Source organism: Folsomia candida, unplaced genomic scaffold, assembly GCF_002217175.1.
Source record: "Folsomia candida strain VU population unplaced genomic scaffold, ASM221717v1 Fcan01_Sc013, whole genome shotgun sequence".
In the NCBI taxonomy this organism is placed as follows: domain Eukaryota; kingdom Metazoa; phylum Arthropoda; class Collembola; order Entomobryomorpha; family Isotomidae; genus Folsomia; species Folsomia candida.
Genome location: NW_019091205.1, coordinates 4,329,277 through 4,348,849, shown reverse-complemented (window position 1 = coordinate 4,348,849; position 19,573 = coordinate 4,329,277). Strand labels below are relative to the sequence as shown.

Genomic DNA, 19,573 nt, shown 5'->3' with positions numbered 1-19,573 from the left:
TCGGAATTAAGAGGAAGTACAAACTATCTGGATAAATGCTCAAATTGTCGTCATAATTCACTCTGAAGTAATATCTGCTCTGTGTCGTGATCCAATGTCCTACCCGTGCTTTGTCAGATTTCGAAAAATTTGAAGTGACGAATAGAATCACAATTTCGCAGAGCCACCCTTTGTTGTGGAGAATGTCGAGTTGGAATGATTTCACGGTTTTAGCAGTTGCTCCGTAGGAAAATTCGGGAAAAAGATTCAGATAATGAACGCTTATGCAGTGTGAGGGGTGCGTTGCGGGTAGATTGGAGGTCTGAGGTGGATATCCTGTTGAAGACGAGGTTATATCGACAAGGAGTGTACGGTTTTAGGATGGTGGCTAAATTTATGCTTGATTCTGGTAGGGCAAAGGTGCAATAAAACACGAGTAAACCTGAAAAGAAGATTGATTTTAGCATTTTTCAGGTGTAACTCAAACGTTTATGAAGACACGAAAGCGACGAAGGATGCAGTTGTTACGGGAAGAAGTTATCTCGTTATGATGTTTTTCGGTGTCGGAACTTTAGTACCTACATTATGAACTTTTGGGTTTCAAAGCATTACATAAAATTGCCATCTTGAATCTGAGACTCTAAGGTAATAAATCCCTTATTTAAGCTTTTAGAAACACTTTTAAAAAGTAGCAACAACACGTTCCTCAAAAGGGAATTAGTTTGTCATATTTGAATTTAATATCTCTTTTTAACAAGATCCGATCTCTGGACGGCGATTAATCATCCGAGACGAAATGCACGTCTCTCCGGATGCCTAGTTTGTCAAGATTTGGGTTTCGACATAGGAAACAATATTCTCCTGTGTTTTCCTAGTTATTTTAAAAGTTTCCTAGCCGTGCAAGCAGAACAATGTGCAGCGGACAAGAATCCATAAAAGGTTTTGTATTCTGTATCGAATTTAAAAGAAAGATTTTAAATAGAATTATGATAAAACATGTCTTCGAAATTCTGCTGGTATCTTAAATACTTATGCCAAATGTCAAATGTCTGGCTGCTGTGCATATCTAAAACTGAATGAAGTACATGTCTGCACGGTTTGTCCTTCGGTCCGAAAATACGAAACTAATTTATTTAGACATATGTAGTTTAGAGATAAGTCTGGTCATGCGTCACTAAACCGCCAACCCGTCCAATCCCAACTCCCAATGGTTGTTACGCTTATGACCAAAGTGATGGCCATTCTTTTCTATGTTAACTAGATATTTATTTCTCTGACGCTTTTATTTCGTAAGGGATTCTATAACTATTCAGTTGCAATGTTTATATAAGATTATATAAGCTGTATATTTCGTAAGCAAGGTATTATCGTGCAGGAATATAATCGATATCATTAAAATATAAAATATTTATATATAATATAGGGATATGATTAATAATAAGGCATGGCTCAGAAGGAGTTAGCCAGACAACAATAAAGGTAGTTCGGAAATTAATCAGCCTCGCCATGAGGGCGGGTAATTTTGCCCCACTTTTTTCGTTGGTCTGAAAAATATACTCATATGTATCTCAGATTTCAGAGCTTAAAAATATGGGGTCGTGGCCGAGTCAAGGAGGTCATTAAATTTCGTCAAAAATAGTGAGACAAAGGCACGACCTCAGCGGCAGGATATATTCAATGATTTATGAGGGAAAAGCAACCGTTTTGTCGCTTTTTGACCAACAAGATTAAAAAATGTATGTACAGTATAGGCGGGAAGTCTTTCCACCCTTATAATTTTTTCACTTAAAGCGTTATATTTCTCGAGAAGCTTGAGGAAATGAACTGCAATTTTGCAAAATTACTTATCATGATGCAAGGTTTTTGGAACCATACTTTGGATAACGGCGTGGCACAGGAAACGACATGGTGAAATTATATACAAAATTCCGACTGGAAAAAAGTCTTTCCACCCAGACTAAAGTTTAATGCAACATTCATTTTAAATTTTTGTTTGTTATGTAATAGTCAAATTAGCATTTGGAATGTTCACCCAGGTCCTCTAGGAAGGCAAAAACGCCTTTAGGCATCAACACAAAAATTAAGATTGTGTTGAGGTGTCTAAATTCTCCAATCCAAATTTAACAGTGTCCCCCAGTCCATTCGGGTCTGACAGTTTTTGCTATGAAATTTTAGGCTTCATAATTGACATCAAATGTTCATTAACATTCCGTCCTGTGATTTTAGAGTGTAATCTAACAATTCAATCTCCTTTGTTGCAAAGCTATTCCCCAAAAACTTTGATCTATGCTTATATTCACCATTCTGTTTGAAATAAAATTCTCACCACGCGGTAATTTCTCGCGTCACCATCAAATTCGAACCCCTAATGTCGCAACAGCAGTTGGGGTCCATGATTCCTTTGATTATCTCAAAATTTCCGATGCCCTTCTACGACATTCACGCCCATACCTTTCGGTTTCCACCCCTATGTTTAATGGTTTATTTACGGTACTTAGTTTTGTCTGTATCTCATGGTCATCTCCTTATCCGAGTGACCCGATCTGAACCAAACAAGTTGGTCTTGGTCTAGTCGCTACATGCTGTACATTTCCAATCTTGAAGGCATCGATTTCTTTACTTTTTAGCCAATTTCATAACCTTGGTCATATGGGCCTAGGAAATAAATGAATTTTCCGCACTGCTGGGTCTCCAAATCCAACTTATTCTACACAATTCTTTCCAGTTCGCACAGAAATTTGAAGGCTGTAGTCTTCCTTCGTTTCCAGTTGGTTTTTGGTGCTGCAACTGAGGGTTTAGCTGAATTGAGGAGAGAATGGCGTGATCGATCCTTGGGGCGGTAATGCTTGGCGTTCCATCAGCTAGGAATTTCGCCGCCGTACCAATTTTTTTGTACTTTTGGACTATTCTGCCAACTAGGTACTTCTTCACGAGTAGTTTATCATAAATTGTTTGGTATCAAAACCTCTCCTCACGAAATTTTACGACGTCTTGCCCAAGGTCTGTGACAAGGCGATTTCCTCTCATTATGAACTAATATTGATAACAATCAATAATTTTAACATTATACAAACGTTAATTTTCGAAGAATGATATATCCCCTACTGGGTGAAAAACAATTTTCAAGAATGTATTTAAGAATTACACAAAAACAACGAAAATGTCAAAAGGTGGAAAGACTTTTTTCCAGTCGGAATTTTGTATATAATAACACACTGTCGTTTCCTGTGCCACGCCGTTATCCAAAGTATAGTTCCAAAAACCTTGCATCATGATAAGTAATTTTGCAAAATTGCAGTTCATTTCCTCAAGCTTCTCGAGAAATATAACCCTTTAAGTGAAAAAATTACAAGGGTGGAAAGACTTCCCGCCTATACTGTAAACTAGAACAGGATTTTTAATCAAATCGGACCAAGTGTGTTGACCTCGCAGGGGACTAAGAAGTAGTAGGAGAAGTACTTACTTGCGGGAACATCTTCAGGCCGATTAGTTTCCGAACTCCCCTCGTAAAAAAACAGAACGTCCTGAAACATCCTAACTAGGGCATGCAATACCGGTATTCGAGTACCGGTATTCACCGGTATTACCGAATACCGGTATTGACGAGCTCAATACCGGTATGCAAGTTAAAAATTTGAGATATTGATACCTTCTTTCAGTCAAGCAAATTCAACTGGTTCAAACAAAAAAATCAAATTTTTGACAAATAAAAATTATGGGAAATTTATCACTCACACCCAACATACATTTAACTTCATTTGTAAATATTCTAGAACATTTATTTTTAAAGTTTCCGAAAATTTTCAAAAATTACTTGAGAAATTGACGGCTCGATAACTTATAATATTAAATAAGATGTTTATTTAGGCAGATTGTCGTGTATAAAAATTTCTAAAAAGCCCACAATCCGGGTAAACCGTTATACGTGTACGAGACTCATAAAAGACCGCGTATCTGCAGAAATCATACGAAGAAATACTAAATTTTAAATAGCCGAATCATTATTGTTAAGAAGATACAAACCCCAGAAATGCTTCACGGATACCGTAATCTGATAAATCGACTCAGTCAACTAACAACCATTTTACCACTCAAGCAGAAATTTTTAAATTCACGGAAAATATCTTTTGCCTATTTGAGCAATGTTACATATGTACACACTAAATTTATTTTCAGATAATGTTAGAATTTTGGAGGTTTTGGAAATTTTCACTCGTGCACTTGTTTAGATATGTAGAAAATTTGATGAATTTGTAAAAGTTGCGACATTAGGAGCCAATAGAACATAGACATATCAGATAATTCATAGTTAAAAATTTGAACCAGTAGCTGATTTGATTTGAGTTGAACCCACTTGAAATTGTTTGTCTTTGCCAAACATTGGAACTTTGAACCTCATAGTTTAATTTGTTAAGAGGTATACATATGACCAACCTTTTTTTTAGTGATTTGAAGTATGTTAATTTTAGTGATACATATGTTATTACATATCAGCATCTAATGCCTTGCAGAGTTTTTACTATGTATTGCTTCGTATGACCATTTTCCATAGCTTAATACGTATTTAACATATGGTGTCTGTAATACCGGTATTACTGTACATAGGTCCCAATACCGAAAATACCGAATACCGGTTTTAGAAAACAACCCCGGTATTGCATGCCCTAATCCTAACAAGTTATCTACGTTACTAAATATACAGTCAATGGAAAAAGTATTGGCAACCCCCACGCCAGCTAAATAAAATTGGCTGTAACCTTGGAATGCATTATACAATATGCATAAAAATCTGTTCGCATTTAGCAAATATAATGTAGTTTTCGATTATAATCATGTTTTATTTATTAAAATTAGATAACCACAGTTTTCAAATAATTTGTTGGAAAATTTGCAAAATTAACCCGCAAAAAGTATTGGCAACCCTTAAATTTAAAAATCATTGTCAAAGATACGGCAATCTTGTTTCGATAAACTGCTTCCAGTACCGCGTAGCACCTCGCCTCGATGCAATAGAAGCAGAAATACGCCTTGGAATTGACTGGACAAAGTTCTTTATAACGCTTTTGGATATGGCTTCCCAATCTTGTTTCGAACTTTTGACAAGCCCGTTTTTTGTAGAGTGATTTCCTTCTTTTCTCATCCCGGACAATCAGAATCACATCGGGGGACTGTGCATCCAACGAAAGAAGCTTAATCTTTTCGGTCCCCAAAAATGTGCATCGTTAATGTGGATGCATGTTTTGGGGCCACTGCATTTTTGGAATATGAAATTACTTCCTAGGTCAAATATTTTCAAATTATCGTTTCGAATGATTAATTAGACCTCATTGGTCATAACTTCATCGATAGTTACCAGCTAACTACGCAACGACCTAGTCATTCAACCCCAAACCATATTCGATCCTCCTCCGAGCTTGACTCCCAGACGGCAGCATTCATTTTTGAGAGCCTCATTTTGCATCCTCTAAACTCTAACATCCAACCCGCACCGAATAAGTTAAATTTACTGATATGAGACCACTAGACCCTTCTTCATCAATTGGAAGTCTATTTAGGGTGGTATTTAGCTGATTTAAATACCTTGGGTTGGTTCGTTTCGGGGGCCTTCTCTTCTATGGGGCTGCTGGACCCTGAAACCCCATGGCATGATTTTTGATTGATCACCATATGATATGAAATGTTGATTCCACAGTTGGTTCTCAAATTCTAATTGGTTTTGGGTATTGAAATCTTCCGATTTCAAGTAATTTGTTGCTTGATTCATCACTTGCGTTCGGGCATAGGTGACTTTTTTCTTCCGCATCATGGAAAAATGGATACTAAAATTGTCATTTTATATTTCTTGGCTACATTTCCAATAGAAAATAGGAAAAAGTATGTTTTGCATTGATTTTTCGATATCCAAGTTATCTTTGCGAAAAAGCAATGAATATTTCTCGCCGCGCCAAATATAGCTCGTTTGGTGTCGCCATTTTGGTTCCAGACAACATAACTGCTGACTTAAAATGTAGCTATCGTCATATTTTGTCACCTAATTAACTTACCGTAATGAAATGTGGTAGGCGATTAAGAAATTGTTTCGCGTAATTAATTTGGCCACATGTTGCCAATACTTTTTGCCGGTTAATTTTGCAAATTTTCCAACAAATTATTTAAAAACTTTGTTTGTCTAATTTTAATCAATAAAACATGATTATAATCGAAAACTACATTATATTTGCTAAATGCGAACAGATTTTTATGCATATTGTATAATGCATTCCAAGGTTACAGCCAATTTTATTTAGCTGGCGTGGGGGTTGCCAATACTTTTTCCATTGACTGTATGTATGTTATCCATTAAGTCTCAATTTGCCTCACAAATAGGGGGTATGGAGAATAACGCTACATATTGTATTTCAACACATGGTATTTCACGTGTTCAAAAATCGCCACACAAAAACATACCGACAGACATATGACCAACATGATGAAAACTGTTTGAATACTGTCGCCCAGCTGGACCGCTTTAAAGGGCGTTGTATGCAGAAATTCTTCGCCTCTCGCCTTAGCCTTTCTTTCACGAAGCAGCGTCGCATTGATGTTAACCATATCAGAAACGTGACGATAAATTCCCGCTTCCATAAACAATTTGACAAATAGAATCATCCTTGATTCTCGCCAAACATTGAAGGACAATCCGATCGAACAATGAAGCATGGTTTGGTGGACGCGATACTAGTTTTTGGTGGGGTAATGTCTATTCAGATATTCGTAGTAGGAATCGATCTCCCTTTTAGCTCCGATATATGCGGATTTGTCGCACTGTAAAACTTCCTCTTCGACAAGATTGTTTACCTCGGAGGGAGTTATTTTATCCCGTAAAAATCTCAGCTTGTCTGGAAACCACCGTATCCTTGGGTTACAGTGAGAATGCCACATACGTTCTTTGCCGGTAGGAAATTTGATAGTTTGATACAAGAAATTGGAGTAAACCTTTGAGAATTTGTAACTCTTCAGGGAAAACTCGCTTGAACGAAATGGTGCGAATTCAGGCGGCGTTCAGAAAGGCGTTTCACGGTAGGGTGAGCGGCAAAGTTTGAAAGGTTCTCGGCAAGCTCAAGCATTCCCAGGTCATTTCTGTGCATCAGTTTCGCCACATCCAATTCAATTTTAGGCTTATCTTGACAAGCAATTTTTTTGATTAGTATCGAACCTTTCCCCGGGAAAGGGTGAGTTTAAATTGGTAATACAAATACTTAGGTAACAATTACTGAGCAACATTCTGACCAAAAGCCAGGGAATACTTAAGACTTTGAATGAAAGCAAAGTGCTCAATTTTGCCGGGACGGTGCTCACTTCGTCGACTAGACTTGCGTAAAAGTAGAGAAAAATTGTTATCGGGTAGATTTTTCTGGTTAGCGCGTAAAATCCGAGTGATAAGAGGAAAGTGGATAAGTAAAGCAGGATGACGGCAACAATCCACATCATGGGTTTGAAGGGTAGTAAGTACAAGGAAAAGGTGACTCCACCCGATACCTCGTAACACGAGAAGAAATAAATGCCTGGAAAAGTTGTTACAACATTTTGATTCTCGACAATGGCATAGATCAGATCTTCGTGATTAAAATGCGGGTAGAGACAAGTTTCGGTAAGGATGGGATGTCGGCATTGGCCATACGTTTCAATATGACTGGTCGCATTCAGTTTGCTGAATGCTATGCCAATTAAAATGAGTGATAATTGAGTCTTTCTAATAACACTCAAGGTTTCATCTATCCAATTAAATTCTGAAGATGGCGGGTAGTTGAATTGATTGAACAATGATGTATATCCTCCCGCAGATTGGATGGAAAAGCAGGAAAACTCTTGTAAAAAACTGGCGGACTCACAATACCTTTTTGGTGACATAGTAGCAGTCTATCTTCAGGAAGGAACAAAATAGCGGACAATTTGACGGGTAGTTGTTTCTCACTGGTGTAGGGTTGCGTGTACAGGGGTGAGGTAGGATTTGACAACAATACGTCTGCGTTGCTCGGAATTAAAAGGAAGTAGAAATTATCCGGGTAAATGTTCAAATTGACTTTGTAATTTAGTCTGAAGTAGTATCTGCCCTGTGTCGTGATCCAGTATCCCAACTGTGCTTGGTCAGATTTCGTAAAATTTGATGTAACGAAAAGAATCACAATTTCGCAGAGCCACCCTTTATTGCGGAGGATTTCAAGTTGGAATGATTTTACGGTTTTGGAAGTTTCCGCGTAGAAGTATTTATTAAAACGTTCAGACAAAGATCGTTTGTGCAGTGTGAGGGGAATATTGCGGGTAGTTGGAAGCTCGGAGGTGGAAAGTTTGTTGAAGACGAGGTTATACCGACAAGGAGTGTGCGGTATTAAAACGGAGGCTAAATTTACGGTAGATGCTGCTAATACAAAGGTGTAATGTAGCATGTAGCACGATTAAAGTACGGGTGTAGATCGATTTCGGCAGTTTTCAGGTGCTCAGAAATTTACACAAGAATTTTCCTTTTTTATTAAAGAAACTGTTAGGTTGCATTAGCGTGTACTTACGGTTGTGGAGGATATAATATACGATGTAGTGAATTCAGATTAAACTGCATGTTTTCTTGCACACGAAATAAAGATCAGACAAAGAATTGTTCGTTTCCAAAATCGAGACGAAGATAATTATCATAATATCGCGTGTGGTAAATGGTAAATAGATTAATTCATAATTATACATAATTCATTCAAGGTATGCATGTACATATGTATGTACGTAGTCCAGTCTATTAAATAGTTAAGAACGCCAAGGTAATAGATACTCAATTTTGTAGTACACGTGCACCTATCTTTACTAATTACCAACATATACACATACATACATAAATGTGCATGTGTATGGTAAAGAAATAAAATTATGTTTCATTTGTTCGGTAGGAATTTAATTTATGCAAATTGTCGGTAATCGAAGTCCAATTCCAAATCGAAACTCCATTGATGTGAGGGTAAATATACCATCGCATCAAAGTTTAAAACTAACTATTTAATGTGGTATCAGTACCTAAATGATACCACAAACCATAGGCTTCTCGTGCGTCAGTACTTTGCCAACTTATGCATGTACATATATACTTCCCTGTATTTATTGCGACTAAAATAATCGCCATTGTAAATATGTACTAACGGGATATTAAATTTTCTGAATATTATTATTTCGAAAACCTTTCTATGCATAATTAATCAGTTATAATGGAAATGTATAAATTTCATATTTCCTAAGTAAAATTTCAAAGTGTAAGAATATAATTGACGGAAACAACATTTAATGAGATTACACTAGTACGTATTAATTTATTATTAGTAACGCATGTATCAGAAAGGATGAGACACAATTATGTACACGAAATGCATACTTTGAATATCTTAAACCACCCTAACAACTGTATACTGGGGGCGATTTAGGCTAAACAACTCCTCTTTATCTTTGACATGATACTTGTTAGTGAACTCCAGGATTATTGGAATTCACACTCGTCGTACACAGTTACAGATAATTTGACTTAGATTGGACCACATTGGCGTTCATATTAAAAGAACCCACTCTACATATGATTAGGCAAACTAAATCAACGGTAATCCGCACAAACAAATACAGCAGTAGTAAATAATGAAGGTATTTTTCTTGAGAAAGGAATCCAATGATTCACTGTTAGGGATTCAACCATTTTTGTACACATGTAATTGCTTTACTAACTTGAGAATCTTCTGCCATTTAAGGTGTTTCAAAATTTTCTTCGTACCCAAGAAAACTTTCAGAGTACAAAGTCTTGACTCCCAAGAAAACGCTGCCAGTGCAGTTAATGATAAACAACCGTAAAGAACAAACAAAGTAATCAAGCTACCATTCAGGGTCCCCTCCACCCAAGGCTTTGGCGCAGCTTTAACAGCTGGTTTTCGTAAAGTTGCCTTGCTTAAAACGTCTTCTAAGAGAAGTCTGTTGTAAATCCCTGTTTCTAACATGGAACGGTAGTAATGCGGAATTTTCGATGGTCCTGCTTTATTAAAGAAATTTCCGGTTGGAGTCGAGTACAGGGTGTCCTTCCCCTTTTGGAAATTTAACCAGTAATAATATTTTGATAGAAAAATATGCTCATCGTCTAATTCATGGGAGTTTGCCATGAAAGCACTTTTACTAGAACAATCCACAATCTCGGACTCGATAAGGGATTGAACTGCACCCTCCGTCAAATTTTTAATTTTGTCTATTCCTTTCGGAAGTCGACCATGCTTAGGGTTAAGTATACTCAGCAGAATTTGAGTCTGACGAGGCAATATGGCAGATTCAAATTCCTTGCCTAAATTCCTGCTTAACTGATAGTATTCAACAAATAGAAACTCGAGGAATTTCAAGAATACGATGCCAGAGCTTTTTGTTTCGATGTTGGATATTAATTTAAAGCAGTCCACAGAATAGTACGGATTTTCGCTTTGAGTCCTCTGTCCTCTTTCATGCCACAGTTTCAGCAAATGGAAATTGATATTTAGCATATCCTTATGGTTGCCTTCGTTTCCATGTGTTTTCTTTTGTTTAGCATAATTACATAAAAGATCATCCCATTTTTCAAATCTGGCGCCGGGAAGCGGAGAATTTAAGTCTGTTATCATGAGACAACTGTAGCAGTTTGTGAGGAACGTAGAAATCAGTGTCCATACCCAAAGTGTTAGTCGGAAGTAGTATTTACCATCCAGACTTGGCGGAACAGATGAAGTTTCTTCAAAACAAGTAGCGGCAAGGAACAACCATGGAGAGAATGAGGTTTTCCGTGTTGATTTGTATTTAGCAAATATACCCGTGCAGTTCATTCCCACTGTTTCCATTAGGGAGAGCCCAATGGGAAACAGTGTTGGGAAAATGGGAAGGATTCCCCATCACTTTTCTCAAATACGAACCCATTGATTCCCATTCGAAATTTTAGCAGAAAAATTCCACTTCGGCATATATGATATCGGTGAACAGTATCCAGTATGATAATATAATATATGAAAACCATCAAAATTCCCTTTGGATATCTTAAAATAAATCCCAGAACAAAAACAAAATACCGACTATTAAAAATTCAATGTATTTATTTATACAAGAATCCAATTAATAAATTTTATACTATTCTTAATTCTCCCCTACCAAGTTGAGATACTCCTCAACTCTCGTTTCTGAATCATCGGAATTCGAACAACTGAATTCCGGCGACATGATCGTAGAATTTCCAGCCAGACCTGTGAGACGATTCATCTTCTTTCTGGCATCCCCAGGAATATTGTGAAGCTTCTTTTCAAAAGTTAACCACTCAACAGTATTTGGCTTCAGGCCGAAAATTTCCGTTGTGTAATCTATAAAAAACAGTACATTTTCTTTTAGGTTTTTTCATGTTTTTTTTTTAACCATAAAGATCAATAATATGATGAATATCAAGCTCACCCTTTAATGCTTTAAATCGGATAGGGTCGATACATCTTCGAACGTTGTTCCGAATTCAAAATAGTTTTCGTCCTCCCAACATACGACGGCGTGGGTCATGTCACCGCAGGTATATTTCAAAGAATAGAAAATTGACCAGAGCGAGTAATTTAGGCTGACCAAAGAGAAACTAAAAAAGCATGACGAGGAGTGAATTCCAAATATGCCGCTCAGTATTTATCGGGGATACTTGATATATTTCATGCCTTTTCGTCTAAATCCAATATGATTAATTCAGATGGGATATTGAGTTTTGTAATGCAAGTATGTTCCAATCAGATCCCGTTAACGTTAGCAATTCCATTGGGGACCTAGCAGTAATTTTCCTGTATAGAAATTTCCAATTGGATTTTTTACATGAAATGCATATATGCATCACATCTTATTGGAAATATACTGTAATCATAAGGGATCCGTAAGGATCCATCTACTGTTCAGATTCACCAATGGATCCCAAGTCTCAGAAACGCACGGGTAGAGACGGTCGCACCCACTACAGCTAATCCTGCAATTATGCCTAACCACATCGTGGGTTGAAAAGGTTTCAAATAGAACACGAAGTTTAGAAATTTGGGTGAGTAGCAAGTTATGAATTTATAACCAGTGAAACTGGTTATGAGTATGTCCTCATATGTGGACAAGTAAAGCCGTCTGTCATTGGAAATACTGCCTGCATTATGTAATTGTAATAAGCTTGCCATGGATGGGCTGAGCACGGTTGCATTAGCCTTAATAAATATTTGCTGAGCCAAATAGTTGTGAATGGAGGGGCTATTTTTTCCACGACGAAACGGATTACTAAATTTTGGAGGTACGTAAGGAAAAACAGTCCTGTCATCGTATCTAATGTATTCCCAATACTGAGGTGCAGTGGCTTGGTGAAAACTTCTAATGCTTAAAGTTGAGGCTCTGCTACAAACAAGGGTTGAAGGTTGGGGTCTTGTTTCTCCGGACGCGATGCATACATCATACACGACATTACTCTTGTTGACTACAAATAGCACGCCAAAGCTATGTGGAGTTGAAGTGGGGAAGATCCTATTCCGATTATAGGGTTGCATAAAATGTGCTTTTTTTAGTTTTGGCACTAAAAGGGTATACGTGGAACTGATCGATTTGGTGCAATATATTTCGTTAAATTTTGGTGTAAAACAAGAATGATTTTCGTAGTGCACACGCAACCAATTATGTAAGCCCAGGCTTCTAAATGTTCTCGTTCCCAGAAGGATACCGTCTTCATAGGGGTACTGAGCTATTATTAACTTACAATTGGGAAGGTGCAACTGCCATATATTGATTTGTAAAGGGTGGCACTTCTTTTCAGCTATGTGGTATGGGTATTTACCTCGTGCAAGCACGAGGGTAATTGGTACAGGGAACGTGGATTGCAGGTTTCTTGAGGATAAACCACCATGAACAAGATGTACATGACAGCTGGGAAAATTCCCAATCAGTTTGTGGAGTCGAATGTTTTCTTGGTTGTTTTGATAGGTTCCTGCTCGTGCAGACGTAGAGCTATACGCAGCCATAAGTATAAGGCACACGAATTGATTTCGAACATGCTGCATTTCGTTGAAGATGAATATTGTTAAATCGAATTATGATAAGAATGTGTCTGAAATTCTTCTAAGAGGTACTACTTCTGACAAGTATTTTTCTAATGTACGTATTGCTAAACAAAATACACGTACATCCAATTTGTCAACCGTTCAGAAAAGACAAAGCCAATTTATTTGATATAATTACATATATGGGAAATTACTATGCTCGTGCGTCACTATTCCGCCAACTAATGTAAATACATAGTTCTCTATAATCATGAAGACTAAATTTATCCCTATTACATGTAGTCGACCTAGATATTAAGAAGGCTTAGAGTGTTTTTGTTTCAGAAGCCATTCTATGCATAATTAATAAGTTATAATGTAAGCACGCAAAGTTTTATATCTTGTATGCAAAATATAAAAGTGCAGGAATACAAACCATTAATATAAATAAATTATATGTAATACGATTTCACTAATATGTGCCTATATATCTTACAAATATGTCAGTAAGACTAACAAGGGACACTCACGACCTGTCGTTTGAGTCCAGGGTACCCACTATGTTTTTTAGAATCTACTAGGACCCCAGATGAAGGATTCATTCATATTTCCGTGTAAAACTCACATTTGGCGCCATGGCGTGGCGCCAAATTCGCCAAATTTGCATGTTTTTATTTTTGAAACCGCCATAACTTTTGAAAACCTGGACGGATTTTCAAAATTTTTGGCAAAAATCATGACAAGGAGTTCAACTTTCGTATCCAATGAAATTTTTTCCAAAATTATCACTTTTAACTTTTCGCAAAATTTCGTAATTTTCTTATAAACGGGGGTTCGTCGAAAAAATGCTAAAAATATTTCAAAAATTATAAATTTTTTATTTTGATTTTTTTCTAAAAAATTTCGACTTTTGTGATCATTTTAAGCATAAAATTTTGAAAATCCGACATAAACTGCAAAAGTTATGGGGGTTTGAAACTGGTCGGAAATGCAAATTTTGAAGTTTGGCGCCACGCCATGGCGCCAAATATGAGTTTTACACGGAAATATGAATGAATCCTTCATCTGGGGTCCTAGTAGATTCTAAAAAACATAGTGGGTACCCTGGACTCAAACGACAGGTCATGAGTGTCCCTTGTAAGCCAGAAAACTAATTAGCACACCTCAGAAACAGACGTATTCTACATTACCTTACTAATCTCAAGTTGCCCCGTACAAGATTTGTTGATGATAAATACCACACCCACACCTACTTTCTTCCTGAGAACTACGTAAAGTCGGGAGCTAACTTGTTGCAACATTTTCTTCAATCCAGTCCATCTTGACCGTATATTTTATGCAAATAAATATTTCAAATTTGCAGGGACCTTTTCAATCGAACGGCAATGAGAAAGTTATTTTTTAGCAACTGAGCATGTTGACAACGAATTATGTCCGACCCAAAAATTATTTTGTCTGGAGAATGATGAAGAATTTCTTCTTATTTACCAAATTACCTTACAAGTTTTCAAAACTAATGAATAAATGGAATTCATTAGTAAATTTAAATTTCAAAAGCACTTTATTTTCAAGTGCTACGTTGAGATGAATTCTGAACTCTAATTTCGAAAATATTTAGGAACTGTGCTGAATGGTTAAGTACATTTTGGAAATTCAGAGAAAAGTAAATATGAAAAAAAACTGATCACAAATTTTAGTAAATTTAAGCTATCGCTTTCAGACCGGCAACTTTGGTCTTGTCTTGCATTTCCTTTTTCTTCCTCTCAATACTCTTGATGCCGTACGCCTTCAAGACTTCGTTCTGCAATTTGCCCAGATAAATATTTAGGGTCGCAAACGCACTGACAATGAATAATTATACGGTTTATTTATTTGCAATTTCGAAACGACGACTAAATCTTTCGACATGGAATTTCAATTACGCAGAAAACTACTAGAAACTATAAGAATCAAATTTGAAAGTGCTACTAATTTTATGCTTATAAATAAATATTTCCCACACAAAAAAAATGATGGAGGAAAAAATTAATAAAATTTTAGCCTTAAACTAATTTTTGTAACAATTTTGACCCAAAAGTGACAATATTTTCTAGCCATTTTACTCACGGCTAATTAAACTATACACTCTAGCAACAATATTTAGCAGACTTTAACTTATAAAAATTAAAAGTAGTAATTACTTAAATGAGCAAATAACGATACTTTTACAATAATCGAACTTTTCACATTCTAAATAATTTTTATACGATTATTACCGGGGGAGATACTACGCGTTCCTACCGCTTGGGTAATGATTAATTTATCACTGAAACCTAACCTACACAGGCTAAAACCTGGTCAGCCCCCAATGTCAACCCTCTGGAAATAAACATATTACCAAAACAGGATGTAATTAATTTGTTACTATCAGAAAACAGCGTTCAGTGTTACCGCGCGGTAATAATTGGATCACAAAATTATTTAGAGTGTAACCGGTGAAGATGCATAACTGCAACAGTCATTCAATCTGTGACAGTAATAGGCAAATTATGCTGTCGAATAAACGTCCGAAAATTGTCCTTAGTTGGCTCGTCCATCTGTACAAATTAACAAAAATTAAAAAAACGTATTTTTTCATTTTTCAACGCCAAAGAATTTTGAAAAACGGAAATTTATGTACCAGAAATCCTGCAATAACCACACTTCCAATCATACTACATGACAAAAGGGCATCTCGCATCTCGTCCAGCAATCTAAACTCTGCGTAATTGCACCGATGACCAGTAAATTGAAGCGAGGTGGTGGCTAATCCTACAGAGTAAATTAATTTAAATGTTCATCAGTACTATAATTATGAACAATGAACCTTTCTTAAGCTACACCAGGATTGTAGAGCGTGTATGTAATATTAAAAAATCAAGACAAAATTTATGAACTACGGGAAACAACTCGTTAGAAAACCCCAGCGTAACCTGAAAAAAGGTTCGATTTTGTAAAATCCATAACCTCTCCATCCCATCATTCCTCGCAGTACGGCAATGATCAGTAGAGATCCAAACTCCTGATCGGGGTAGTTAATACTCTTGGGCGATGCAAACGTCATATCAAACTCGACTTGCCCCCGGGTCAACTCCCAGTTCCCGAAAGATCGCAAGGTTTCCCCCAAAGGGAGAAAATATTGGTCAAAATCGGAGTAGAATTCCATCAGCATGCACAATTTCAATTCAGTCACGGCCAGAAACATGTTGACCAGCAGGTCGCCAGCTGGTCCATCCCAGTTGTTGCCAATTTCCGGATTATGGGAACAACCCACGTGGAGCGAAGTTATCCCGACGTGACGAGAATTGTAGTTTTCCAACATCATAGCAATGTCGCACTCGGAAGAAGTGTCGATGCTCGTAATGGAAAAATGCGTCAATTTTGGGAGATTGGTGACGTTCAGCGAGTCGTTGATGTTGTACACGTAGCCAGCCTTAAGTTTGAGGTGGGTGAGGTTTGGGAAGCGGAAATTGAGCTGGAAATAAGTAAGTTACGAAATTAGTCATTTCAAAAATTTAGTTTTCATTCAAAAAGTCAGACATCCCGATTTCTAACAGAGGGGTGGTCCATAAATTATGTCACGCTGAAGATGGGGGGGAGGGGTTCCAAGAATCCGTGACAAAGTGTGACATACGGGGAGGGGGGGTTCGGCCGATCCGTGACATAACGTTTTCCAGTCCTAACTTAGCACAAACTTTAACTCACATTTTAATTCTCCGACTACGACCAAACTACAGTTTCGCAATTATTTCGAAATATATGTCCAGCCGAATATCAAACCCTTGATCCAAAGCATCCAAAATTTCAACAAAGTTTTAGATTTTGAGATTTTCAACCAAGATTCTAAATTTTGTTCAAACCTTCAAATAATTTGCACAATATACAATTATTTGGAAATTAAAAAAATTAATGATGCCAAAAAGTCTGCATAATTTCAAAAAAACGTCATAATTTTCCAAAAATTCATTCAACAATTAAAATACGTTGCTAAATCTCCAAAAATTTGCACAATTTAAAAAATTCATCCGAAAGAACCCTATTTTCTATAGTGTCAAAAATCTGTACTAATTGAAGACAACTGCATGATTTAATAAATTACATAAGATTCCCCTGTGAGTTTTGATAGTACACCATATTTACTACGCGATCCTCTTTTTTAGAACATATGTACGTATCTTATTCTTGCAATTGGAAAAATTCAGATTTTCAGGCGTGACGTGACAAGAGGGGGGGGAGGGGTCACGACGAATGTGACAAAGGCGTGACAACAGGGGTGGGGGGGGTCCTAAAAAAAGGGCTTTTTTGCGTGACATAATTTATGGATCTCCCCAGAAGATTTTCAGTCATTTTAGTTCGAATTCATTTCATTTCACTTTATCGGCTTTCATTAATTATTCAAACACGAGAATTTTGAAACCTGTTTAAAAAAAGTGAAGATTTGATTTGCATCTGAAACTCGATAATTTATAGATTTGCAAAGTCATAGATTGGAATTTTTTCTATGAGAAATTAGTTACATAAAAAAAAGAAAAATTCAATCCTTCTTCACGGAAGAAAAATACATAAATTTTGAACCTGCTAACTTTGAAAAACTAAAAATTGAGGACTTGTTAATGCAATAAAATCTTCATTTTAAAATAACACACGGGGATGAACAGGTTTCAAAGTCGCCATTTGGAAGGGGAACAATAAAAATCCGAGCTACTAAAATTTAAATTTTATAAAACCAGCATGTAATGCACCCTTATACTTTAATTGCAAGGATTTTACATACCTCCATGGGGTCATCACTCCACCCAGCATTTTCCAAGGTCAAATTTTCCACCGAGTTTCGACAACTTGCCAGCATTTTCGTCATCTCAGGAATTTGCAATTGAAAACCGGCCATACTAAAATAGTTGTGCCTGAACGTCTTCAGTTTTCCGCATGGGGTCAAGTCCAAGTAGAACATTGCGTCGAGGTAAAAGTCCTCCAGGTTGGGGGCAGAGTTGACCAGGTTTTGGAAAATCGTTGTCACCACGGTCATTAACAAGGAGTTTCTAACTTCAGGCCACATCTCCACGTGGAACACTTTCAGATTTGGGAGGGCTCGAAATTTAGCCATCGTTGGTGGTGGTGGTGCTCGCTTATCGAGACATAATCCGTTTACTTTGATCAAGATCTGAGTCAGGTTTCGGAAATCGTAACTACTCCAAATTTCCTGTAGGGGTTCGAACGCGTTGACATGGAAGAACCTGAGGGTCTCCAACTGGTCAGATATCTGGGGCAAAAGAAGGACGAAGTTGGAGAGTAGATTGGTCAAGTCTGGGGGACATTTACAAATGTCGTAGCAGACACATCTCCTGAATAGTAAGTGTACATTCTTGGCCAGGTCGGTATCCAATGAGGGCAAAAATGAGGTCAAATCTGACTCTGCTGATAAGGTGAACCGACCCTTCTTCCCGAGATAAGTGGCGCCCACGTCGGCCCAAAGGGTGCACACGAGGCGAACTGATTTTAAGGTGGGGACGTCCAAGGAGCAAAAGACTTTGTGCAGGATCTGAAATATTATTTGCACACATAAATTTACTTTAGCTTAATTTTTGTACAGATTATCAAATTATAAGTTATTAACTTATACATAATTGCATTTAAAATGCAGTTGCACGTTACCAAATATGGATAAGCAATTTATCAAGTAATTAATTAATTAATTAAATACCAGAGGATTGAGCAAGGCCTTCGTCGTCACTTCGTGGTCGAGTTCAGCGACGATGTCGAAATTCTCCAATTGGTTGGCCTCAAAATCGACCAACATGTCGTCCTTTTCACAAAATACGATAAAATATTTATTCAGAGATAAATAGTCCATTAGAAATAAATGCTAAGTATTTATTTAATTAGCATCATATCCTTTTCTTCCCAATACAAAAAAATAGCAAAATCCGTTCCCCGTCAGACCTTATTCATTTTCCTCCGGAAATCTCGAGTGGATTTTGACTCAACTTTTTTTAGACACGAAGGAGCCAAGTTACTTTCAAAATTGAGAATTTATTTCAATTCAAATAAAAAAATCGAATGTATTTTCTGTAACTTTAAACTTACAGTCCGTCACCTGTTTAACTTGTGTACAAACTTGTGATCAAATTAAGCTGGCTGCAGGGGTACTTTGAGAAATGGTCGATCCGATTTACACATTATATAAATAAATCGAGCCTAGCTAAATAAGGGGGTGAGGTTACATTTCACACTATCGCATTGAATGTAAGATTATGGTTATGATTTTGAATATGATTATGATTTCATAGCAACATTTAAAAAATTGCATAGCAACACTAAAAAAATTCCTTTGAAGCATTTAAGAAATTTCAAAGCAAATCAAAATTTCCAAAGAACGGTAAACCTAGGACGGGACAACTGCATATCATAATGATTAAGAGGTTGGATTTATGTGCATGAACAATTTAAAATTAATTAGTCCAATCAAAATCAAAAGAAAACACTTCATTCTTACATCTTATAAGTATGTATGCAATTTCAGTTTAAAAAACAGGAAA

At 36.8% G+C, this 19,573-nt stretch overlaps 1 protein-coding gene and 1 long non-coding RNA gene across 3 annotated transcripts; both read right to left on the bottom strand.

Annotated features, from left to right (window-relative positions):
• Positions 1–11,060: 11,060 nt before the first annotated feature.
• LOC118437342 lies at positions 11,061–11,669 on the bottom strand. Its single transcript, XR_004836037.1, has 2 exons — positions 11,434–11,669; positions 11,061–11,345 (listed from the first exon to the last, which is right to left on the bottom strand). It is a non-coding gene; the product is annotated as an uncharacterized LOC118437342 (long non-coding RNA).
• Positions 11,670–14,867: 3,198 nt separating this feature from the next.
• LOC110855760 lies at positions 14,868–19,134 on the bottom strand. Of its 2 annotated transcripts, XM_035856493.1 has the most exons (6): positions 18,978–19,134; positions 18,739–18,840; positions 17,812–18,576; positions 16,005–16,512; positions 15,679–15,809; positions 14,868–15,595 (listed from the first exon to the last, which is right to left on the bottom strand). In XM_035856493.1, exons 1-6 carry the CDS (start codon positions 18,984–18,986, stop codon positions 15,521–15,523), a joined length of 1,590 nt encoding a protein of 529 aa, XP_035712386.1. In that variant the 5' UTR covers positions 18,987–19,134; the 3' UTR covers positions 14,868–15,520. The 2 variants fall into 2 exon arrangements, with proteins under 2 accessions (XP_035712386.1, XP_035712385.1); XM_035856492.1 differs by lacking the exon at positions 18,978–19,134 and having other exon boundaries at positions 18,739–18,969.
• Between the last annotated feature and the right edge of the window lie 439 nt (positions 19,135–19,573).

Coding starts and splice junctions, on each gene's coding strand:
- LOC110855760 (XM_035856492.1), bottom strand. CDS start 18,888: ATGGACTATTTATCTCTGAATAAATATTTTATCGTATTTTGTGAAAAG. Junction 18,577..18,738: donor AGGCCTTGCTCAATCCTCTG/GTATTTAATTAA, acceptor ATAATATTTCAG/ATCCTGCACAAAGTCTTTTG. Junction 15,596..15,678: donor TGGTTATTGCAGGATTTCTG/GTACATAAATTT, acceptor TAATTTGTACAG/ATGGACGAGCCAACTAAGGA.